Here is a 25,752-nt window from a genome sequence, read left to right as displayed (position 1 = left end):
CAATAGAATGGGAAAGACCAGAGATATATCCAAGAAAATTAGAGATACCAAGGGAACATTTGATGCAAAGATGGACACAGTAAAGGACAGAAATTGCAAATACCTAACAGAAGCAGAGTAGATTAAGAAGAGGTGGCAAGAATACACAGAAGAGCTATACAAAAGTGGTCTTAATGACTGAGATAACCATGATGGTGTGGTCACTCACTTAGAACCAGACATCCTGGAGTGAAGTCAAGTAGACCTTAGGGTTAGTATGAACAAAGCTAGTAGAGGTGATGGAATTCCAGCTGAGCTATTTCAAAAGATAAAAGATGGTGCTGTTATAGCACTGCACTCAATATTACAGCAAATTTGGAAAACTCAGCAGGGGCCACAGGACTGGAAAAGGTCAGTTTTCATTTTAATCCCAAAGAAAGGCAATGCCAAAAAATGTTCAAACTACATTATAAGTTCACTCATTTCACATACCAGCAATGTAATGCTCAAAATCCTTCAAGCTAGCCTTCAGCAGTACGTGAACTGAGAACTTCCAGATGTACAGGGTGGATTAAGAAAAGGCAGAGAAACCAAGATCAAATTGCCAATATCCGTTGGATCATAGAAAAATCAAGGGAATTCCTGAAAAATATCTGCTTCATTGACTACACTAAAACCTTTGACTGCAATGTCACAACAAACTATGGAAAATTCTTAAAGAGACGGGAATACCTGCAGCCATGAAATTAAAAGATATTTGCTCCTTGGAAGAAAAGCTATGACCAACCTCGATAGCATATTAAAAAGCAGAGTCATTACTTTGCCGACAGGTTCTGTTACTCAAAGCTGTGGTTTTTCCAGTAGTCACACACGAATGTGAGAGTTGGACCATAAAGAAAGCTGAGCGCCGAAGAACTGGTGCGTTTGAATTGTGGTGTTAGAGAAGACTCTTGAGAGTCCTTTGGACTGCAAGGAGATCCAACCAGTCCATCCTAAAGGAAATCAGTCATGAATATAATTGGAAGGACTGATGCTGAAGCTCCAATACTTTGGCCACCTGATGCAGAGAGCCAGCTCACTGGAAATGACCCTGATGCTTGGAATAATTGAAGGCAGGAGGAAAAGGAGGTGACAGAGGATGAGATGGTTAGATGGCACTACCGACTCAATGGACATGAGTTTGAGTAAACTCTGGGAGATAGTGAAGCACAGGGAAGCCTGGCGTGCTGTAGTCCATGAGGTCACAAAGAGTTGGGCACAACTTAGCAACTGAAGAATAACAATGAAAAGAAATCTAAATATCTTAGCAAAATATATAAAGACAGTGGGTTTTTTTTTTAATCACTGCTTCAGGGTTTTGTTTGTTTGTCAATACTTAGGGCATTTTATAATTTTGTTGAGTATTATATTGATGTTTAGATGACAGGAAGGAATGGCAGAAGTGTATTATTATCAGGCAAGGGAGAAGAGAGTATAAAGTTGCTTTGGAAAATCTAAATCTAACATCCTTCTCTTTCCCTCCTTCTCTTCTATACTGGCTATTGCCCACCTTTTTCTTCCCCTGTTGTTTCTGATCCAAGGTATCACTGCTTCTAGGCTTTCTTGATTCCAACAACTGGAATTGAGAGTATAGTTGAAATTCTATCTAAATTTTAAAGTTTTCTCAGGATATGGACAGTGTATGAATATGCATTATCCCCAAGAGAACTATCAGATTATAAGTAGTGATCTGTTATTAGTAGGTCGACTTTCACAGTTGTTTGGTTTAATCATTTTCTCTCTTAGAGCAAGCATTGATTTTTGGTAAAAAATTTGAAGGTAAAACTGATTGCTCTTAAGACCAATCAAGAGTTGATTGAAGAGAAATCTATATCAGGATTTTGAGAGGCTATTCAGTAGTATTATGGATGAGTAATTTTAGATATCCTATTAGAGGTTTGAGTTTTTGTTTTAAAAAGGCCTTTTATAAATTTTTATTTCTTTAGAGAAAGATCTAGTGAAGCAAAAATGAAAACAAAGCCAACAATCTCTCAGAACTACAGTGAATATTATAGGTGGATTTTAGTGTACTTGGGGGCTCATCATACAAAGAATCAGTGCAACATGATGAATTTTGTAAGGATATGGAAGCCCAGTATATAGTGCTGAGAGTTCTAGTTGCCAGAAGTCTCCTACTGTGTGCGTATGTATTTGTGTGTTAGTCGCTCAGTCGTGTCCGACTCTCTGCGACCCCATAGACTGTAGTCAGCCGGGGATTTTCCCAAAAAAATACTGGAGTGGGTTGCCATTTCCTTCTCTAGGGGAAATCTGCTACTAACAGAAATTAATTAGGAGTCCAGTGTCTACAGGGTTTATCTGATCCTAGCTAGAAGATCTCTGGGTTTTATAAAATGGAATGATTTTCACAGTGCTGTGGAGTGAAGAATAGTTCAGTTATCAGTAGAAATATTGTTCTTCTTATACTTATCACAGAAGTCTTGATGTGAATAACTGTGTCTCAGGATCTACTTTTATTTTTGGCCCTGGAGGCTTAGAATGGCACAGGGCCTACCACTAGAGTAGCCAGTAATATGTGTATGTATAAATAAATTTATTTATGTATTTATGCTTGTGAGATGAGTTCTCTGGTGGTGCTGGCAGTGGATATTTACTGCTTGTGGAAAATTTAGCAGTTTTTCCCAGTGGCCTTCTTTGAGATCTACCAAGATTTTCTTCCCAGCCATTTTTATTAACTCAGAAGTAAAATTTGTTCATTATCACCTGCTCAGAGACACTTGAGCAGTGCAGAATGTTCCAAGGAAGCCAAAGAGATTTTTTAACTCCTTATATAATGAAAAGTTACCTTTGAGGCCTGAAAGTCCCACTTCCACTTATTTTGTTCTGTTACCTCCTCTGATTCTCCACATCCCAATTATGTGTGCTTTTGAAGTCTGAGGTAGCAGTGTTAAAAATGAAATGCGATGAAGATCAGTGATTAGATTTTTTATACCCTTTCATTTACTCCTTTTTTTTTTTTTTTTTATTGTTACAGAAGAAGCTACTATGGAGGAAACTGGGCCAGTTTTAGCTTTTCAGGTCTGTTGTCCTGGCTAAAGGAACACCAGGTAAAATTCTTATCTTATTTTTTTTTTAGTTAATTATCCTTCAATTAAAACATAATTGATTTACAGAATTTTGTTGTTTTCTGTCAAACCTCAACATGAATTAGTCATAGGTATACATATATCTCCTCCCTTTTGAACCTTCCTCCCATCTCCCTCCCCATCCCACAGAACTGCAAAACCCCAACAGGTAGAGATTTATAACAACAATAAAAACTGTGACCGAATAAATGCATATACATATATACCCATAAGCATAATTAAAACAGTCCAACAAAAATAAAGTACAATAGATTGACCTGGCGAACAAAGGGAACCAAAAATTATATCTTCCAGTTAAGAACGAAACTAACTAAAGCACAAATTGGAAAACAAAATTAAAGCAAGGTGCCAAGTGGGGAATAAAGCAATGTAAACATAACTAACAAATATGTTGAGAGGAAAGGAACAAAAGAAAGGATAGATATACAAAGTTAAATAGAGGAAGATAAAGATTTATATACATTAAAGATTAATTGCAAGAGGAAAAGAACAGTAGGAAAAGCAAACAAAGGAATAAATGTAGAAAACATAATAATAGGTTTTTAAAAATTAAAAGTAAAAAAGGAGAGGAAAAAAAAGGAAGAAGAAAGAAAAAAATAAGGAAAATTCCACAGAACTGCAAAAGCCCAACATAGAGGCAGAGGTTTATAATAGTAATAAAAATGTGACTGAGAAAATAAAAAAGCTCAGGAACTTACTTAGATTTCATAGTGCCAGTAAAACTGACAACTACAACAGGGGGCGGGGGAAAGAAACCAAAAACAAAAAAGAAAAAAAAGTAAAATGTAAAAATCCGTAAGATTCTACAGAACAAGTAAAAACATAAGAATAATAAGTGTTTTTATTGAATCACTGCTGTCAGAGTCCTTTCCCTCACTGGGAAAAGTCCACCTCACCTCCCTAGGATGCCCTCCATCACTGTGCCAACCTCTGAACCTGTTGTGGGGGCAGCTCAGATTCTAATCTGGTCCTACTTCTGTGTGTTCTTGCCGCCAGTGTCCATAGATATCAGAATTAGTGTGTTTTCTTTTGTGAAAGCTCTCAATGTCCTTTTATATATTCCTGGACATAGAGTCTGCCTAGTTGATCGTGTAGAGTTAATCTGCAGCTTGTACAGCTGGTGGGAAGGTTTTGTGTCTTCTACCTTAGCCACACTGCCCCTGGGTCTCAATTGTGGTTTTACTTCCACCTCTGCATGTGCGTCGTCCACTGGGGTTTGCTCCTGAGGCTGCCCTGGAGGACTTGGGTCTGCCCCAGTGAGGACCAGGTGTGGAGGTGGTGCAACTTCTTGGGTCACAGGTTCTGGCAGCACAAGGTATTCAGGGGAGTTGGCGGCTAGGGCAGCAGGAAATATAGTGCTCTAGAAGGTTGTGGCAACCAGTATTGGCCAATACGCTCCAGTATTCTTGCTGGGATAATTCCCCTCTCTGACAGAGAAGCTGGCAGGCCACAGTCCACAGGTTCACAAAGAGTTAGATGTGACCAAAGTGACCCTGTGTGCATAGACGCAAGAAGTTTTTTTTTTTTTTTTTACCTGTGGCAGCTCTACCCCAGTGCCGTTTGTGTGTGAAGGTGGCACAGCTGATTGGCTTGTGGAGACCCTGGCAGTGCAAGTATTCAGGGACATGGACTGCCTCCGCCAGAGGAGTTATGGCCCTATCAGAATCTTTCTCCGAGCGTCTTGTAGCTGGCAATCAGAAGACCTCTTTGGCCAGTCTTTCTCCATTTCTCTGACTGTTCAGGCCCTTACAGGGCTTCCTTTCCTGGGGCCCTTCTCTGTTGATTGCTGTGTCAAGCACATAGAGGGGCCCCACTGCCTGGGGTCCTACTTTTTAGATCGGCCTGTCAGGCTCTTAAAGGAGCACCCTGTGTGGGGTCCTACTCTGTAGTTCAGTGTGTCAGGCGTTTGATGGGTCAGCCTCTGTATCCTTCAGCTGCTGGATCCTGGCATGGAGAGAGAGAGGCTTTGGTGATAGCCCCACCCCCATGCGTGACTCGGTAATATCGCCTTGCTTCCATGGCTGCCTGGCCCTCTTCCACAGGCATTTCCCACCACAGTCTCCTCCCTTACATCCCCTCGATCTGTTTCTTCCACAGTCAACAACAACCCTCGACCTGGGGTTGCTCCACAATCCCTAAACTCCAGCTCCCAGTGGCTGCACCTTCTAGGGGACCTGCGTCACTGTCTGGGGTATGTATGACTGTGGCAAGGACTGTCTGATTCTCATTCCATTTAGGCCGCTACAGATCAGTTGTTTCACTCTCAGCCTTAGATGTTTCTCCTCTGACTCAGACAATTGCCCCAGTGTGGGAATCGGACCCCTGCTTCAGTTCCCCTACCCACCGAGGGGAGGTTCAGTCCTACTAACACTCCTGATTTTTCCCCTAGTTCCTTCCTCCTGCTGAGTTTTGTGTGGTTCTATATATTCTTTTCTGCTGGTCAGGTACTCCTGTCTGCTCTCAGCTGGTGTTCTGCATGCACTTCTGTGTCTGAAGGTATATTCATGAAGTATCCATGGAGAGAGATGTACTCCATGTCCACCTACTCCTCCACCATCTTGTTCTCCCTTATCTTCTTTATTAATTTACTAGATTGTATTTTGTGTCATACAATTACTCTGTGTTGAAGAAGACATGAAGGTTCTTCTGTATTATAAGGTTGATAATTTTTATTTACTTATTTAACAAAAATTCTGTAGTCACCTTTTCAGCTAATATTATCCCAATGCTACTAAAATATAGTAGCATCCCTTTTTAAGTATAAATAAATATGTTGACTGAAGGATAAATCATATATGTTTGATACCATGTTGTAATTACTCTGTATATACAAAATGAGGCAAGTATTTTTCTCCAAAATATTCTTTCAAAAAAAATCTCTATCCTTAAAAAATCTCACATATTACTAGTTCTTTCAGTTAGTATGTTTTGGGGGAAAAATCTAAGTGTTTTGGGAAGATACATTAATTTGAAATGATCTGTCATTGGTGGTTTTGCTTATATATGTCACCTGATAGAATAATTAAAAACAAAAAACAAGGAAAGAAATTTCATATATATTTAGTAATTCCCCCCCCCAGAATAGAATTTCACTACTCCAATGTTAGACATCATTCTAAAGTAATTTTTATAATATCATTTACAGCATACATTTTACATGCAGAGCTGGTTATGTCTTGGAGTTTACCAATTTTTATGAGACATTAAAAACTGTCCTAATTTTCTATAAATGGTACATGTAGCTTGACATGGAATTCCTTCTGAGAGCATCATACATAGACTAAGAAACTGCTGTATCTCAAAACTGTTTAGACATTTGGGGAAGAAGGGTGATAGATTCTAGAACATTGTATTCAGTTAACTAAGAATAATACAGCTAAGACTTATTAAGCACTTATCATGTACCAAGTATCAAACTAAGCATTTAATTTTCTTGATTGATTTAATAAGTGACTCAAAAAGTACCTGTAGTGATGACAAAGAAATTGATGTTGAAAATGTACTGAAGATTCAGTTTGAATGCAATTCAGTATACAGTTAGACTGTGGAAAAACAAGCAATATTTGTGAAGTAACATTTCATGTAATAATTCAAGCTATGTGTAAATCAAGAAAGTAAATGATATAAATAGATTCATTTAGCTATTTTTTTTATCAATATACCTCAATTATTTTATGTTGATCAGGAACCATTTTTTGAATGTAATCCTTGGCAAGTGTGTGTGAGGGTCACCTTATATTGAAGCATATTCAGTCCTTCCATGAGAAAATTTAGCCTAGATTCTCAGAACAACAGCAACCTAAATATAAATATCTTAATTGTCTGAATGGAAAATTTTGGGTTAGTTGAAGGGAATTTTTAAAAAATAAATTTTGGTAATGGATTAGATTTATTAAAACATGGTATTTTTGTAGACATTTATTTTAATGCTTCTTTTACTACTCCAGCATCTTGACTTTGTCATCTTATCCTTTTTCCCTTCACATGCTTCTTTTTTTCAGGTTGGTAACCCTGTTCAAAGCTCCTATACTTCACCTCCTCTTCTTTTGTGTTGGGATGTTTAATGGCTATCTAATAATTATACTTGATAATAAGAACTGTCTGCTGCTACTTTTTGTCAGTTTAAAATGTTAAATTCAAGACAGTAGAGCCTTTTAAAAATAATTATTGCCTACTTTGTGAAATCTGTAAGTTTTGAAATTTTCTGAGGTGAGTTTACTTTAAACAGAGGCTGTTATAGTTATATCTCACTACTAGTTTATTAAGCATGTATAATATATTAAATATTGTTTTTTTCTCTGAGAGATGTATATCAAGTAGAATAAAATTTTGAACAGATTAAAAATTGGCCCTTGAGATTTGGAAAGGTTTCTTGACATCTTCAGAAATCCCCTGTATTCGAATATTGTATGATGTGATTTTCTCCATAGCATATAATTGGAAATTATTGAAAAATTTAAAAGGCCACTTTCAATCCTTAGTAAGAATTTGAAAGTGTGTTAGCTCCTCAGTTGTGCCCACCTCTTTGTGACCCCATGGACTATAGTCTGCCAGGCTCCTTTGTTCATGGGTTTCCCAGGCAAGAATACTGGAGAGGGTTGCCATTTCCTTCTCCAGGAGATCTTCCCAACCCAAGTATTGAACCCAGGTCTTCCGCATTGCAGTCAGATTCTTTATCATCTGAGCCACCAGGGAAGCCCTAGGAAGAGTTTATATACTTTATTATGCATTCCTAATTTTAGAGTATTTCTAAGTATGAAATATTTAGGTTGATTATTATAAAGTCTTTAGTTATACTGGGCTGAATACTTTTCAAAAATACTTTTACGTATAATCAAGATTTGACACAGCTACTGACCAACCTTCAAAAATCTGAAATTAAGTAGAATGAAGTAATTTTCGGCCTGCTGTTTTGACAACAAAATTTTAAAACTTTTTTAGTAACGAGTAATATTTGGACGAGGCTTCACAGTTAGTGCTAGTGATAAAGAACCTGCCTTTCTATGCAGGAGACATAAAAGACATGAGTTTGATCCCTGAGTTGGGATGATCCCCTGAAGGAAGGCATTGCAACCCACTCTAGTATTCTTGCCTGGAGAATTCCATGAACAGAGTAGCCTGGAGGGCTACAGTTCTTAGTGTCACAAATAATCAGACACAACTGAAGTGACTTAGCCCGCACAATATGTGCATCAGATATGGCTGAGTCTTAGCAGATGGAGGGTTTGTTGTCCCAGTTCTTAAGCAGTGTCACAACAGCCATATCCAAATGACTGCATCAAAACGTCACATATCCTGATAGAAATTGGTAAACCAGAATTAGCTTTTGATAGGATAGATTTTTACACATTATTTTCCTTTCCTTCCTTTAAAGTTACACACTATGCTGGAGTTGCTTCAATGACTCTGAAGTAATATCCTTTGAGTTTTGATGGGTTGGAAGGAAAGGCATGAATTTAGAAAGATATAAATTTTCTCAGAAAAGTAGAAGTTCAGATTACCCAATTTAATTAGAATTTCTCATCTGTATTTTGTTTAGGAAAACACTGATATTGTGAATGAATGCCCAGCATGGCAAGAGAAGATCCTTGAAAATGAAGAAGCTATTGCTCTTAGCAGGACAGACAAAACCATTCAACATGTGGAAGTGTTTTGTTATGCAAGGTATGATAAGTATTTATTTACAATAAGTGACATTAATGACTTCATATTCACATCTTTTCAGAAGAAGCCAACAGTAAGAATGTACATGGCATTGGTTGCTACAAGTCTCCTTGATATGCTTGCCATCTAAAAAATATAACTTTCAGTTTTGTTATGTTTGTTCATTTGTATTATTTTTTTAGATTTCACTTGTAAGTGGTATACAGTATTTATCTTTCTCTGTCTGACTTAATTCATTTAGCATAATATCCTCTAGGTTCATCAGTGTCATTGTAATTAAACTTCAAAAACAAGCAAACTCATAGAAAAGAGAGAAAGAAATCATATTTGTGGTTACCAGTAACATTGTAGTAAGGGGTGGCAACGGGGTACAGGGAGGATTGGATGAAGACAATCAAAAGGTACAAACTAAGTACTAGAGAGGTAATTTACAACATGATTAATATAATAAACACTGCTGCTGCTGCTGCTGCTGCTGCTGCTGCTGCTGCTGCTGCTGCTGCTGCTGCTGCTGCTGCTGCTGCTGCTGCTGCTGCTAAGTCGCTTCAGTCTTGTCCGACTCTGTGCAACCCCATAGATGGCAGCCCACCAGGCTCCGCCGTCCCTGGGATTCTCCAGGCAAGAACACTGGAGATAATAAACACTGCTTTGTATTATATATGAAAGTTGTTGAGACAGTAAATCCCAGGAATTCTCAACACAAGAAAAAATACTTTTTTCTATTTATTTAATTTTGTATCTGTATGAGATGATGAATGTTCACTAAACTTATTGTGATAGTCACTTCATGATGTATGTAGTAAATCAATCATTATGCTCTACAGCTTAAGCTTATACAGTAATGTATGTCAGTTATATTGCAGTAAAACTGGAAGAAAACACTAAACTGTAACTTTAAGTTTTCTTTGTTTAATCTTACATTAATAATTTGTAATTTACCAAGCTCTTTAAATACATTTTCTTGTTTCATCCTTAAAACAGTCCTATGCTAGTATAGAGCAAATAGTGTTAGTTAGATTTTTTAGAGTCCTCAGTGAAGCTCAAAGAGTTTAATTTGCTTAAGTTCATCAGGCTTGATAAATGTCAAATCCATATATAAGCTAGTTAGCAGTGGCATGCATGCATACTCAGTCGTGTCTGACTCTTTTGCAACCCCACAGACTGTAGCCCACAAAGCTCCTCTGTTCTTGAGATTTCCCAGGCAATAGTACTGGAGTGGGCTGCCATTTCCTTCTCTAGGGCATCTTCCCGACTCAGGGATTGAACCCACGTCTCCTGCATTGGTGGGCAGATTCTTTACCACTGAGCCACCAGGGAAACCCTAAGTAGCAGTGGAGTCTTAGATTAAAAACCCAAGGTATTTTAATCCTAGTTTGATGTTCTTCTAACCCTTCTTAGATAATATTCAGTATAGCAAAATGCAAAATTATAATTTTGAATTAAAAAACAAATTCAGTGGTGATGACATTTTGGGGCATATTTTTTTAAATCATGAGAGAATGGCAAAAGTAATGCTTTCAGTGTCTCCTTCTAAGTGAAAGAATTCATTGTTTTAAAACAATTAGAATAGTTTATTTTTTCAGATTACATGGTTAATGGGCTAAAAGGTAACCATCACATAGTTCAGTGCAATTTTTGAAGTAGTGATAAAGTCAAGGGATTTAAAACATCAATGTCAAGCTCTATAATAGTAATTAAAACTTAAAATCCAAGATACTAGAGATTTTTTAGGATGTGTACTGTCATCATACATAGCCTTGTTGTGGTGCAGTGACCTGAGGCCTTTAAAAGTTGAGGTGCTTGTCACTGATTTTTTAACCTATATTCATATCTGTCAGGTAACTAGCATTTTCTGTCATTCATACACAGTTAATTTTCTATGATTTTATGTAAAAGGACAGCCTTTGAAATGTCAGATACAGATTATAATTTGCATATGCTAAATGGCATTCAGTAAGACAAGTATAACTCTGATACTGTTCAGAGCCAGTGTAGGCTGATTTAGAACAAAAGATGATCTCAGCTGTAAAGTCATATGCTTTAGCAAAAGCAGGAATAAATATTTGGTAACTATTGTGTGTCTATGAATACTGCTTGACTAGAATATAGTGACAGTCATACTCAGGCCCTTTGAGAGGTACTTTTGCTGTTTCAAGGCCTCTGATTTCTCTACTCTTCATGACAATTAGTGTTTATAATTCCTAATGACTGAAATGATACATTTTTTTTTATTTATTTTTTTTTACTTTACAATACTGTATTGGTTTTGCCATACATTGACATGAATCCACCACAGGTGTACATGAGTTCCCAACCCTGGACCCCCCTCCCGCCTCCCTCCCCATATCATCTCTCTGGGTCATCCCAGTGCACCAGCCCCAAGCATCCTGTATCCTGTATCGAACCTAGACTAGTGATTCGTTTCTTACATGATAGTAATGATATGATACATTTTGAATGTAGAGGAAATCATCTTGTTTTTGATTCCTGGTCTCTTCAGTTTCACTTTTGGAACTTCCCAAAGTGATTAGTTTTTGAAAAAGTACTTGCAGTTTCAGACAGTGAATTTTTTATCATTATAACTAGGATTCAACACGTATCTTTATTTGGAGAAGGAAATGGCAACCCACTCCAGTATTCTTGCCTGGAGAATCCTGTGGACAGAGGAGCCTGGAGGGCTGCTGTCCATAGGGTCGGTTGCACAGAGTCAGACATGACTGAAGCGACTTAGCATGCATGCATGCATGCATTGGAGAAGGAAATGGCAATCCACTCCAGTATTCTTGCCTGGAGAATCCCAGGGATAGGGGAGCCTGGTGGGCTGCCGTCTATGGGATCACACAGAGTCAGACACAACTTAAGTGACTTAGCAGCAGCAGCAGCACATATCTTTATTAATCAAAATAGGAACAATTACCTTTCAGCACATTTTTGCCAATGAGAAATGTTTGTTTATTCCTATAGCATAAAAATTCATGCTTTGGGATTTGACAAACTCTTGGAAAGCATTTTCTACCTCCTGCTGGTTTTGGAAGCATTTTTCCCTGCAAAAAGTTGTCAAGATGCTTGAAGAAGTGGTAGTCGGCTGGCAAGAGGTCAGGTGAATATGGCGGATGAGGCAAAACTTTGTAGCCCAGTTCATTCAACTTCTGAAGCGTTGGTTGTGTGATGCCATGATCTTAGTATTTTGAACGTTGAGTTTTAAGCCAACTTTTTCACTCTCCTCTTTCACCTTCATCAAGAGGCTCTTTAGTTCATTTTCACTATCTGCCATAAGGGTGATATTATCTGCATATCTGAGGTGGTTGATATATCTCCTAACAGTCTTGATTCCAGCTTGTAATTCATCAAGCCTGGCATTTTGCATGATGGACTGTGCATAGAAGTTAAATAAACCAGTGACAATATACAGCCTTATAGAACTCCTTTCCCAATTTTGAATCAATCATTTGTTCCAAGTCCAGTTCTAACTGTTGATTCTTGACCTGCATACAGGTTTCTCAAGAAGCAGGTAAGGTGGTCTGGTATTTTCTGTAGTTTGTTGTGATCCATATAGTCAAAGGCTTTAGCATAGTCAATGAAGCAGAAGTAGTTGTTTTTCTGGAATTCTTTTGCTTTTTCTATAATCGTACATAGTGGCAATTTGAGAAGCCGTACCATTTTACATTTCCACTAGGCATGTGTGAGTGACTGTTTTTCCATATCCTCACCATCATTTGATGGTATAACTTCTTCAGTGTAGCCAGTGTTTATAGGTGTGTAGTAGTGATATCTCATTGCAGTTTTATTTTGCATTTCCCTGGTGCTTGATTTTCAGTATCTTTTCATGTGCTTATTTGCCATCCATATATCTTTTTTGGTGAGATATCTGTTCATATCTTTTGCTTATTTTTTAATTGGGTGGATTTTTTTTTTCCTGTGGAGATTTAAGAGTTCTTTAGTTTGCAGATATTTCCCCCCAGTCTTTAGCTTGTCTTTCATTCTTTTTACACATGGTATTTTGTAGAACAAATGTTTTAAATTTTGATGAGGTCCGATTTACCGGTTTTTTCTTTTGACTCTTGGACTAGCTATAGAGCCAGGAGATGTTTTTTCTGTTTAAAAAAACAGTTTCATAGATTTATGTTTTATATATTAAGTACATGATCCACTTTAAATTTTTGTTTATGGTATGAGGTTTAGATCCATGTTTGCTTTCCTTTATTGATATCCAGTTCCTTCAGTACTGTTTGTTGAAAAGGCTGTTTTTCCTCCATTGAGTTACTTTTGCAAGTTTGTCAAAAATCAATTGGCTGTACTTGGATGGGTCTCTTTCTGGATTCTGTTTTCGTTTCCATTGATTTCTGTCTTTGCCCATACCAATGTATCACACTGCCTTGATTACTGAAGCTGTAAGTTGGACTTAATATCTGTTAGAATGATTTCCCCAAACTTTTCTTTATCAAGATTATTTTAGCTTTTTGCAGTTTGTGCCTTTCTATATAAATGTTTTAATAAGCTTGACCATGTCTAGAAAATTTTTCTGGATTTGATAGGAATTGCATTAAAGTTACTGATCAACTTGGGGTGAATTGACATCTTTATTATTTTGAGTTTCCCAATCTGTTGACAAGTTATGCCTCTCCATTAAGGGAGGTCATCTTGATTTCTTTCTATAGGATTGTATAATTTTCAACATACCGGTTCTGTACATCTTTTTTTAATTGTGTACTTAAGTATTTAATTTTCTTTGAAGCAAGTACTATTGTAAGTGGTATTGCCTTTTTCATTTTGGTTCCTTTTTAGTATCTAGAAATACAATTGGATTTTATGCATTCATCTTGTATCCTGAAATCTTTTTGCATAGACAGCTATGTTTTCTGCAAAGAGGACAGTTTTATGTCTTTTTTTCCATTGACTGTTTTTTTTAAGAGAGTCTGTTTTCTATTGAGAGTCATGTGTTTTCTGTCCGTAGCCATATACCACAAGTTAATTGTAATTTTCTACTTATCCTTAGGCTCACTTAATGAGCATTTTTTTTTTCCATAAAGGAAGTTATTATCACTTCTGAGTATCTTGTAGTTATGTGCAAATGCTGGGCAGTCATTTAGTTTCTGTTACTAATTATCTTGATCTTGTACACTACTCTCTCAGTATATGCAAATCAAACTCACGGTCTGACCAAATGTCAAAATATTGAAAATCTTATACTTAAATGATCACTGACACCAAGAGATTATTGTAGTTAGCTACATGAAGCATATAGAGAGAAGTCAAACCTCAATCCCTGGTATATTTCCTATGTAGAATATTGTTTTTAATATTTTGGTAAATTTTCAAAATACCATGTAAAGATAGCTTTGTAATGACACAAATGCTGAAGTGTTATGACTTCTCTTCCCATTTTAGACCAGATGAGTAGGCTTATAGAGTTGACGTTTATTAGGCTAAAATCTGTGATTTGATTCTCACATATGTTGCTTGATATTTCAGCAAGGAAGAACAGTGGCTGTCTCTTGGCTACAAACAGTATTATATCTATAACCAGTAGCCTTTTGATTTTTAATCTTTGATTACAAGGAGGATAGGGCAAGGATGCAAGTAGATCAGTGCAAACTCATCACCACTTTTTGGAAAATACCTCAAGGTATTGATACATGGCAAGTCAGTAACACAATATTCTAATGTAAACATACTGGATAGCATATTATTTTCATTGTTGACTTTACTTACTTTCAGAAATAATTCTTAAGTCTAAGAGTTTTAGTGATCTTTTGACTATGAAAGTTAGTACTTTTTCATTATTGCATAGTTGGGCTTCCTGGTGGTTCAGTGGTAAAGAATCTGCCTGCTAATTTAGGAGACATAGGTTTGATCCCTGGGTTGGGAAGATCCTCTGAAGTAGGAAATGGCAACCCACTCTAGTATTCTTGCCAGGAAAATCTCATGGACAGAGGAGCCTGGCAGGCTACAATCCATAGAGTCACCAAAGAGTTGGACATGACTTAGTGACTAAACAACAATAACAACAACATAGCTAGGCTGAATATTAAAATAAAATAGCATAAGTCCAATTCTCACAAATTCTGTAAAGAACTACCCCGATTGTTTTGTTTTATGAGTGCTTTGTTACCTTGGATGCTGCTAGTAATAAATGAGATAACCTGTAGTTTGGGCCAGAAATACTTCTGCTATACATAGATAATTTTTCTTTGAAACAAATATTGTGATTATTACAGTTGACTTATGGAAGGGAAGAGTAAAAGGACTATAGCATTTATTGGATATTATCTTTTTGGCAACTGCTGTAACTGTGTTCCTTACATATTTTATTTCATTCAGTTTCACTTAATCTGTGCTACATCAGGGAGAGCCAGAGATGGGACAGGCAGGATTTCAACCCACATCTATCTAACTCAAAAGTTTGTGCTGTTTCCATTGTATCACAGTGTATTTCAGGCATCAGATAAATAAATATATGTGTGTGCATTAAGGGAACCATTAAACCAAGTGAATAAAGTGTTTTCTTTGTGAAGATTAGCACGTACAGAAGTACATTTACTTACTTAACTTACTAGAATATTATTTAGTAGTATAAAGTAGTTACATCTATAATGGGGAATTAAAGTGCCTAACTCCCAGTGTACAGAAGATGAGGGATAAATCCAGTATCCTTTAGTTGTTGTGATTGTAGTTAGGACCCCACAGGATATTTTTGTAGTTTATGTGAGAGAATAAAAACAACTACTATTTCTGGTTTTAAACATTCAACAGACTATGAAAAAGCACAATACATTAATGCACACTCAATTCACAAAAATCCAAAGAGTTCTTAGGTGAAAGATGTTGTTGTTGTTCAGACTCTCAGTTGTGTCCAACTCTTAGTGACCCCATGAACTCCAGGCTTTCCTGTCCTTTACCATCTCCTGGAGTTTACTCAAGGTGAAAGATGGTTGCTTATTAATTGCATAATGTCATATAGTTTCTTTAGTGAGAAGAGATTTTATGTTTCTAAAATATTGGGAAGAACTTGTGCTTTTTCTGCCCTGTTTCATTTTTGCATAATACTGAACATGATTTCCCCTTTTCTGATATGATAATATTAAAGCAGGATGAAAACTTGCTTCTTAGACTTATAAACGTACCAACTCTTTCATGGATTGATACTAAAATAAAGACATTGTTATAGTCATCTAAAATTCTACTTATTTAATTTATTTTAGATTCTAGAATTTTATAAATGTAGCATGAGCCTCTTTGACAAAAATGTAATAATACCAGTAAGAAGAAAGAAATACAAAATTTTAAAAACTGAAAAATCACTTGTAAGTTACAGGAATCTATGGTTTACCACTATATAACAGCAAGTTTGTTTTAGGCTACAAGTAACACAGTGTCCAATTAGAAGTGGTTTAAAAGTAGATGTATGGGTAGGTGGGATGGTAGGCTGGTAGGTGGGTTGGTTGGTTGTTACATAATTTGCTAATTGAAAATCTTAATCACATCAATCTTGGGGTAGCTGCCCAGCACTTTTCTTAGCTTTCCGTCAGAGTTACAAGATGATTGCCATGATATGAACAGGTTTTCACACAACAGAAACCTCTAAATGTGAAACAAGGGGGGAGAGTTTTTTTTCCTATCATGTGTATGCTTTTTTTTTTCCTGTTATAATTTATACTGGGGAGTCTTTACCAAAGCCCCAAGTTCTCTCTTATCTCATTGGCTTAAACGAGATAACCTGCTCACTTTTAAATCAGTCACTAGCAAAGGACAATAAAATTACTGAAGTTGGTTTTAATCAGTCATGATCCATCCCCTAGTTCTGGAAATTGCAACTCTTATGGTGCTGAGGAATAGGATATGGTTGTTAAAAAGACAGCCAATAGTATCTGCTCTGCTGCTGCTGCTGCTGCTAAGTCACTTGAGTCGTGTCCGACTCTGTGCGACCCCGTAGACGGCAGCCCACCAGGCTCCCCTATCCCTGGAATTCTCTAGGCAAGAATACTGAAGTGTGTTGCATTTACTTCTTCAATACATGAAAGTGAAAAGTCAAAGTGAAGTCACTCAGTAATCTGACTCTTAGCGACCCCATGGACTGTAGCCTACCAGGCTCCTCCATCCATGGGATTTTCCAGGCAAGAGTACTGGAGTGGGGTGCCATTGCCTTCTCCAAGTATCTGCTCTACATCACCTTATATTTTTTCCTTGGAGAAATATGACAAGAGATTGGCATTTCAGCTATATTCTAATGTGCATGTTAACGTTTTAAGTTGTTTACAAATAAGGGAATAAATCTATCAATATATTATATTGCATCAATTTAAAATTGATTACAGTAGATTTTTTATATATTCCTGGTTTTTGGAACAGCAACTTTTGAACAGTCTGATTTTTTGTAAATCTTATTCATTATCATTAAACATTTATTTGCAGAAATTAACAGATGAGTAACTGTGTAGTATATACTGAGCAATCAAAAGTAAATGGCTTGGGATTTCCCTGACAGTCCAGTGGTTAAGACTCCATGCTTCCAATGGAAAAGGCAGAAGTTGGATCCCTGTCAGGGAACTGAGATTCCACATGCCATGTGATGTGGCCAAAAAATTAAAACAAGAAAAAAGTGAATGGCCTTAGAATAAAGTACATATATCAAAGTAAAGAGTATAATTTCTGCAACAAGCTGTGCTGCGAAGAGGAAAGGTGCAAATAACTGAAAAATAGTGAACACCTGTGCTGAATACATTAACCGGTTGGTTGACAATTTTTCATTTGACTTATCTGAAAGTGTGACTGTTACAAGGCATTAATAACACATATTCAGTTTGAGGCATTCCCTTGTTGCTACCATTAATTGGTAACAATACTAGATAATATCAGAATTTATACCCCTAAAACTCCCCTAAATTCAGATTGTGCCTAATGCATTAATATAAGCTCTTATTCAGTTGAAATTAGGTAAAACTATCTCAAAAATATTGTTATACTGTATTGTAAATGTCCCTTGAAATTCAAATTATCAATATAAATGACACTGGATTTCATTTGTCAATTTATTTTCATATTGAAAATTTTTATAAGAGCTAATGGTACATATTTTTTAAATTTATATGTTAAAATCAGTAGTGTTTTAGAACTCAAAAGTTTTTTTTGAAAATTCATAATCCAGCCACATTCATGTACAACTGGCAATTGTGTTTTTATACTTTTTAGATACTTTAAAGTTAAGAAAATTGAGTTATTGTTCGGGAGTGTTCTTCAAAAGGTTGAATTATTTTATTTTTAATTTTTTAAATTGGAGACTAATTACAGTATTGTGGTGGTTTTTGCCATACATTCACATGAATCAGCCATGGGTGTACATGTGTCCCCTCTCCTGAACCCCCCTCCCAATCCCATCCCTCAGCGTTGTCCCAGTGCACTGGATTTGAGTGCTCTGTTTCATGCATAGAACTTGGACTGGTGATCTGTTTCACATATGGTAATATACATGTTTCAATGCTATTCTCTCAAATCATCCCACCCTCGTGTTCTCCCATAGATCCACAAGTTTGTTCTTTATATCTGTGTCTCTTTTGCTATCTCACATATAGGGTCATCATTACCATCTTTCTAAATTGCATATATATGCATTAATATACTGTATTGGTGTTTTTCTTTCTGACTTCACTCTGTGTAATAGGCTCCAGTTTCATCCACCTCATTAGAACTGAGTCAAATATATTCTTTTTAATGGCTGAGTAATACTCCATTGTGTATATGTACCACAGCTTTCTTATCCATTCATCTGCTGATGAACATTTAGGTTGCTTCCAAGTCCTGGCTATTGTAAACAGTGTTGCAGTGAACATTGGGGTACAAGTGTCTCTTTCAATTCTGGTTTCCTCAGTGTGTATGCCCTGCACTGGAATTGCTGGGTTGCATGGCAGTTCTATTTCCAGTTTTTAAAGGCATCTCCACACCATTCTCCATAGTGGCTGGACTAGTTTGCATTCCCACCAACGGTGTAAGAGGGTTCCTTTTTCTCTGCACCCTCTCCAGCATTTATTGTTTCCAGACATTTTGATAGCAGCCATTCTGACCAGTGTGAGATGGTACCTCATTGTGGTTTTGATGTGCATTTCTCTGATAATGAGTGATGTTGAGCATCTTTTCATGTGTTTGTTAGCCATCTGTATGTCTTCTTTGGAGAAATGTCTGTTTAGTTCTTTGGCCCATTTTTTGGTTGGGTCGTTTATTTTTCTGGAATTGAGCTATAGGAGTTGCTTGTATATTTTTGAGATTAATTCTTCGTCAGGTGCTTCATTTGCTATTATTTTCTCCCATTGTGAAGGCTGTCTTTTCACCTTGCTTATAGTTGCCTTCATTGTGCAAAAGCTTTTAAGTTTAATTAGGTCCCATTTGTTTATTTCTGCTTTTATTTCCAATATTCTGGGAGGTGGGTCATAGAGGATCCTGCTGTGATTTATGTTGGAGAGTGTTTTGCCTAAGTTCTCCTCTAGGAGTTTTATAGTTTCTGGTCTTACATTTAGATCTTTAATCCATTTTTGTTTTATTTTGTGTATGATGTTAGAAAGTGTTCTAGTTTGATTCTTTTAAAGGTCATTGACCAGTTTTCCCAGCACAACTTGTTAAAGAGATTGTCTTTTCTCTGTTGTATATTCTTGCCTCCTTTATCAAAGATAAAGTGTCCATATGTGCATGGATTTATATCTGGGCTTTCTATTTTGTTCCATTGATCTATATTTCTGTCTTTGTGCCAGTACCATACTGTCTTGATGACTGTAGCTTTGTAGTATAGTGTGAAGTCAGGCAGGTTGATGTTGGGGCATTTGACATTGTCCCAGAGGTTTCTGGGGTTGTCCTCATTTCTTTTAATTCTTTTTTCTGTTTTCCTCTCTGCTTCATTTATTTCCACCATTCTATCTTCCACATCACTTATCTTCTCTTCTCCCTAGTTATTCTACTGTTGGTTCCCTCCAGAGTGCTTTTGATCTCAGTTATTGCATTACTCATTATTGATTGACTCTTTATTTCTTCTAGGTCATTGTTAAACATTTCTTGCATCTTCTCAATCCGTCTCTAGTCTAAATCTGTAACTCCATTTTGTTTTCAATATTTTAAATCATGTTAACTGTCATTATTCTGAATTATTTTTTAGGTAGACTCCCTATTTCCTCCTCTTTTGTTTGTTTTTTGTGGGCATTTATCATGTTCCTTTACCTGCTGAATATTTCTCTGCCTTTTCATTTTGTTTAGATTGCTGTGTTTGGGGTACCCTTTCTGTATGTTGGAAGTTTGTGGTTCCTCTTTGTGGAGGTTGCTCCCTGTGAGTGGGGTTGGACGAGTGGCTTGTCAAGGTTTCCTGGTTAGGGGAGCTTGTTCTGGTGGGTGGAGCTGAATCTCTTCTTTCTGGAGTGCAGTGAAGTATCCAGTAGTGAGTTTTGGAGTGTCTGTGTGTTTGGCATGTCTTTGGACAGCCTGCACTTTAATGCTCAGGGCTGTGTTCCTGTGTGGCTGGAGAATTATCATGGTATGTCTTGCTGTGGAACTTGTTGGCTCTTGGGTGGAGCTTGGTTTCAGGGTAGGTATGGAGGCTTTTGGATGAGCTCTTGTCTCTTAATTTTCCCTGGAATCAAGAGTTCTCTGATGTTCTCAAGTTTGGATTTAAGTCTCCTCCCTCTGGTTTTTAGTCTTATTCTTACAGTAGCCTCAAGACTTCTCCATCTATACAGGACAGATGATAAAACATCTAGGTTAATGGTGAAAAAATTCTCCACAGTGAGGGACATCCACAGAGGTTCACAGAGTTACATGTAGAAGAGAAGAGGGAGGAGGGAGATAGAGGTGACCAGGAGGAGAAGAGGGGAAGTCAAATGGAAAGAGAGCAATCAAGCCAATAATCACACCCCTAAGTGAAAATGGATACTGAAGATTAGATCCTTAAAGGTACAAAATTGATAAATACCAAAAGCAAAGATTAAAAAATCTAGAGTAGATGTTAGCCTCTCAAAAATATAATATTAAAAGTACAAAACAAAATGAATCAAAAAAGTAATAAAATATATATATATATATATATATATGAAATTTGTTTTAAAAATAGGGTCTTTTTTTGGAAGGTAATAGTAGGTTATAAAAATGAAAATTAAAGGAGTAATAAATTACTTGTTTTACCTTGTACTTGTTATCAAGGTCTATAGGCCTCTTCCAAATCTTAGTCAATGTTAACTACAAGGTTTTAGTCTGTTGCACCTGTCACTTCCAGAGCTTTTCCATGTTCTTTTTTTTTAATTTTAGCTTCCTCTGTTTGCAAGTCACTTCAGTGACTAATTTCTGCCCTGATACAAGGGGGTGAAGGCGGTTATTTATTTAGGTTCACTCGTTCAGTTGTGTTGTGGGGAGGGAGGAACACTGTATTTGCAAACAAATATCGCTGCCGTGTGTGGGGAGTGCTCACAGTGTATGGACCACGCTGGGTTTGCCCCAGCTCACAATAGCCTGTGCTTTTGGGTCTGCAACAGCTTAGGCTCTAGGTTCTCTGCAGAGTACTGTCCAAAACGGACCTTGTGTTTCATGCACTTCCCATGTCTAAGCTGCTCAGGTACAGGTTCTCAAGTACCCCGCAAGGGCACAGACTCGGTTCAGCTTGTGTTTTGTGCCCTTCCCAGGTTCAAGCAGCTCAGGTGATCAGGTGCTTGGTGAGCACACTGTCCCAGGTGGACTGTGCATCTTAATCACCTCCCCTGTCCTGTCTGCTCAGTTTCCCAGGTTTGCTGTGAGAGCACTGTTTCAGGTGTGCTGTGTGTCTCCTCTAGGGAGCTGATCTCAGGCTGTGACCCTCTTGGCAGATGTCAGCCATCCAGGATCCTGGAAAGATGTGGTTAGCAACTGGGAGCCTGCTCACAGTTTGGTGGAGGATGCAGGTCTCTGGATGCCCCTTGCCTTCATGCTCTGGCTGTGGCATGACTGCCTCTCTGCCTCCTGCAGGGGGAGGGGCCTGTACACAGCAGGCTAGCTCTCCTTTCGTTTTGGCTCAATCCTCTGTTCTGTGAGTCTTTTGAGGAAAGTTCTCTCTCTCTCTCTTTTTTTTTTTTTCTTTCTGGCTATCCCACAGTTTGGGTTGCTTTCTGACCTTAGCTCCCTCAGATTGTCGTCAGGGCATTCAGGCCTGGTCCTTACCCTAAACACGTAGCCTGCGCCTCCCTGTCCAAACCCTGCTCACTGGTGGCAGACACGAGTATCTGGGCTGCTTCTCCACTGGCAGTTGTGGTTAGGTGCGTATTTTGTGGGTTTTTTTGTTTTTTTCCTCCCGGTTATGTTGCCCTCTGAGGTTCCAAAACTCCCCACACATCTGCTGGTGAGAGGGTTTCCTGGTGTTTGGAAACTTCTCCTCCTTCATGACTCCCTCCCCGTGGTGGGTCTCCATCACTAACTCTTTTGTCTCTCTTTTTGTCTTTTATATTTTCCCCTATCTCCTTTTAAAGAGAATGGAATGCCTTTCTGGGTGCCTGGTGTCCTCTGCCAACATTCAGAAGTTGTTTTGTGGAAGTTGCTCAGCATTCAAATGATCTTTTGATGGATTTGTGGGGGAGAAAGTGGTCTCTCTGTACCATTCCTCTCCCATCTTGGGTGAAACCAAGGTTGAATTATTTTAAGAAAACTTTTTTTTAACCAAAGTACAAAGTTTTTTTTTTTTCTTTCTTAATTTTTATTTTTACTTTATTTTACTTTACAATACTGTATTGATTTTGCCATACATTGACACGAATCCACCACGGATGTACATGAGTACAAAGTTTTTAATTTGAGGGAAGCTAAGTCTTTTTGATGAATAGAAGTTTGCATGATGAGAAATTAAATGGAGTTTGGAGGGTTTTCTAGTGTCTTTATAACTTCTAGTTAGGTATTAAATTCAGTGTTGACAGAACTCTAAAAATATTGTAGTTGTTAATGAAAAGTAAGGATGGTATTGTGTTTCTCTTGCATATGTTTTCCATAGTGTTAGGTATTTCACTAGATTATGATGTTCAGAATAGTAAAACTTAATGACTTATGGATATGGAACGTATTTACAAAGAACAACTCCTTTTCTTAAACTTACACCCTTAATTAAGTATTTGGACTTCTGTTTTCCGGATTGTCCAGTACTGGTTAATGCATTTCATTTCCTCTAAAAAGCTCTCTTTCTGAGAATATAATTGAGAGCCACTAACCAGATCAATTGGTGTGCTCAATTTCCATGTTGTCATCATCATTCTGTCTTATCTGTAAAGTATAATTAACTATCCTATCATTTTGTAGTTTAATGTTTAGGCATGCAACATTTTGCTGCAAGTTGTCACCTCATGCAACACACTTTGGTTTCCTGGTTTTCAAAATAATGAATGTGAATACAAAGCATGAACAATTCTGTAGAAAATATACAAATCCCATTTCATATTATCACTCTTCATTTTTAATGTTGCTTAATGGCAATTGTGCTGTTACTTGGTTATGTGGCCAAAGAGCTTTCAACATGTGATGTCAGAAAAACCTAAGGATACATGTTTTGAATTGCCTGTTTACCTGTGGGAAATTTAACAGTATCTTATATTTTATTAATATCTTATATTTGATTAACCTTTTAGCACTCATGAGGCTTCCCTTGTTGCTCAGCTGGTAAAGAGTCCACCTACAATGCAAGAGACTTGGGTTCAGTCCCTGGGTTGGGAAGATCCCCTGGAGAAGGGAAAGGCTTCCCACTTCAGTATTCTGGCTTAGAGAATTCCATGGACTATAGAGTCCATGGGGTCACAAAGAGTTGGACACAACTGAGCGACATTCACTTTCACTTTGGTGCTCATGGGAAATACTCTTCATATATGTTAGGTCATTTACCTTACAATAGCCTCATGAAAGTTAAGGTAAATGAATGATCTTCCATTTCATAGATGGGGAATCTCAGGGATTAAATGACTTGCCTAATATCTACTAAGTAATGCATCCAGAACTACAACTTTACCCACTACAGTTTCCTAAATCTGAAAATCTTGACATTAATGATATCATCCTTTTTTCATTATATTTAATTGAAATTACTAGATTTTAACAAGTAGCATGATATTTTCTTTCTTTTTTTTATTTTTTATTTTTATTTTTTTGTTACTTTACAATACTGTATTGGTTTTGCCATACATTTACATGAATCAGCCACGGGTGTACATGTGGCTGAATCCCCCTCCCACCTGCCTCCCCATCCCATCCCTCTGGGTCATAATGGTGCACCAGCCCCGAGCACCCTGTATCATCCATCAAACCTGGACTGGTGATCCGTTTTACATATGATAGTATACATGTTTCAATGCTATTCCACCAAATCATCCCACCCTCGCCCTTTCCCACAGAGTCCAAAATCCTGTTCTATACATCTGTGTCTATTTTGCTGTCTTGCTATAGGGTTATTGTTACCATCTCATCCTCTGCCATCCCCTTCTCCTCCTGCCTTCAGTCTTTCCCAGCATAAGGTTGTTCCCACTGTGTCAGTTCTCCACATCAGATGGTGAAAGTATTGGAGCTTCAGCCTCAGCATCAGTCCTTCCAATGAATATTCAGGACTGATTTCCTTTAGGATTGACAAGTTTGATCTCTTTACAGTGCAAGGGACTCTCAAGACTTCTCCAACACCACCGTTCAAAAGCATCAATTTTTTGGCATTGAGTCTTCTCTGTGGTCCAACTCTCACATCCATATGTGACTACTGGAAAAACCATAGCTTTGTCTAGATGGACCTTTGTCGGCAAAGGAATGTCTCTGCTTTTTAATATGCTGTCTAGGTTGGTCATAGCTCCTCTTCCAAGGAGCAAGTGTCTTAATTTCATGGCTGAAGTCACCATTTGCAGTGATTTTTGAGCACAAGAAAATAGTCTTTTGCTGTTTCCATTGTTTCCCCATCTATTTGCCATGTAGTGATGGGACCAGATGCCATGATCTTCGTTTTTTGAATGTTGAGTTTAAGCCAGCTTTTTTTACTCTCCTCTTTCACTTTGATCAAGAGGCTGTTTAGTTCTTCTTCAGTTTCTGCCATAAGGGTGGTGTCATCTGCATACTGGAGATTATTGATATTTCTCCCTGCAATCCTGAAGAAACAGTTAACATGAGCCTAATTATGGAGACTTTGAGTTGACAAATTACGATTTAAGAGATGCCATGTTGGAAAGTAGGTGAGATGAGACAAAAGTTAGTAAATAAAAAAGGTGATTTTGTTTAGAGACTGATAGAGGAAGATTTTATAGGGGTAGAGTTGAGATTTGATTTAAGAACTTCTCTTAGGTCTCAAGCAATCAATTAGCAGATGGTTATTTCCCACAGCCTATCATGTATGATGTAATTTTAGTGTTGAATAGTAGCACAACTCAATGAAAATGAAGGATCTGTAGAGGATAAAACACATCATGGAGAGATAATGGTGCATGCTGAACAGGAACTTTTTGTGTCGATCAAGGCAGTAATGGACTGAGAATGTGAACGCTAGTGGTAATATTGAAAGTGGGGCTTCCAGTAAAGTAATAGACATTAATATTGAAAACAGTGAGAATCAGTTCAGAAAGATCCTGTTAGATACCACATTGTGATATGTCAATGTACACTTTTATAGCAGCTTTTTAGCTTTGTCACACCTCATATAATGGTAATAATCTTTGATACTTACTGTTGAGCATTTATGTGCCAGGCTCTGTACCAGATTCTTCACTTGTGTTACCTCATTTAGTCTTCAGAACAACCTGGTGAGGTAGTTGGTATTATCTTTATGTTATAGATGGATAATTTGCATCAGAGAGGATTAAAAAACTTGTCTACATTCACAGAGTTATCTAGTCATAGAGTCTGCGTTTGAACCTCAATCTATTTATTCTGAAGGATGAGCTTGTAAGCACTGTGTTGATTTGTTTCTAAAGTGCAATTCCTCTGTCTGCCTTAACTTCTTAAAAAATACACGTGATTAATATAT

The 25,752-nt window shown here is 37.4% G+C and overlaps 1 protein-coding gene across 1 annotated transcript in view; it reads left to right on the top strand.

The window, feature by feature from the left end:
• Positions 1 to 25,752, top strand: part of CHM (CHM, Rab escort protein 1) — a 247,437-nt gene that overhangs the window by 79,594 nt on the left and 142,091 nt on the right. Inside the window, exons 3-4 of the mRNA XM_005700575.3 lie at positions 3,011 to 3,083; positions 8,662 to 8,786. Coding sequence (XP_005700632.1) covers positions 3,011 to 3,083; positions 8,662 to 8,786 — 198 coding nt within the window. The remainder of the gene's footprint in view (positions 1 to 3,010; positions 3,084 to 8,661; positions 8,787 to 25,752) is intronic.

Source organism: Capra hircus, assembly GCF_001704415.2.
Source record: "Capra hircus breed San Clemente chromosome X unlocalized genomic scaffold, ASM170441v1, whole genome shotgun sequence".
NCBI classification, from domain to species: Eukaryota; Metazoa; Chordata; class Mammalia; order Artiodactyla; family Bovidae; genus Capra; species Capra hircus.
The sequence above is the reverse complement of the archived record's forward strand: the minus strand, read 5'-3'. Positions and strand labels throughout refer to the sequence as shown.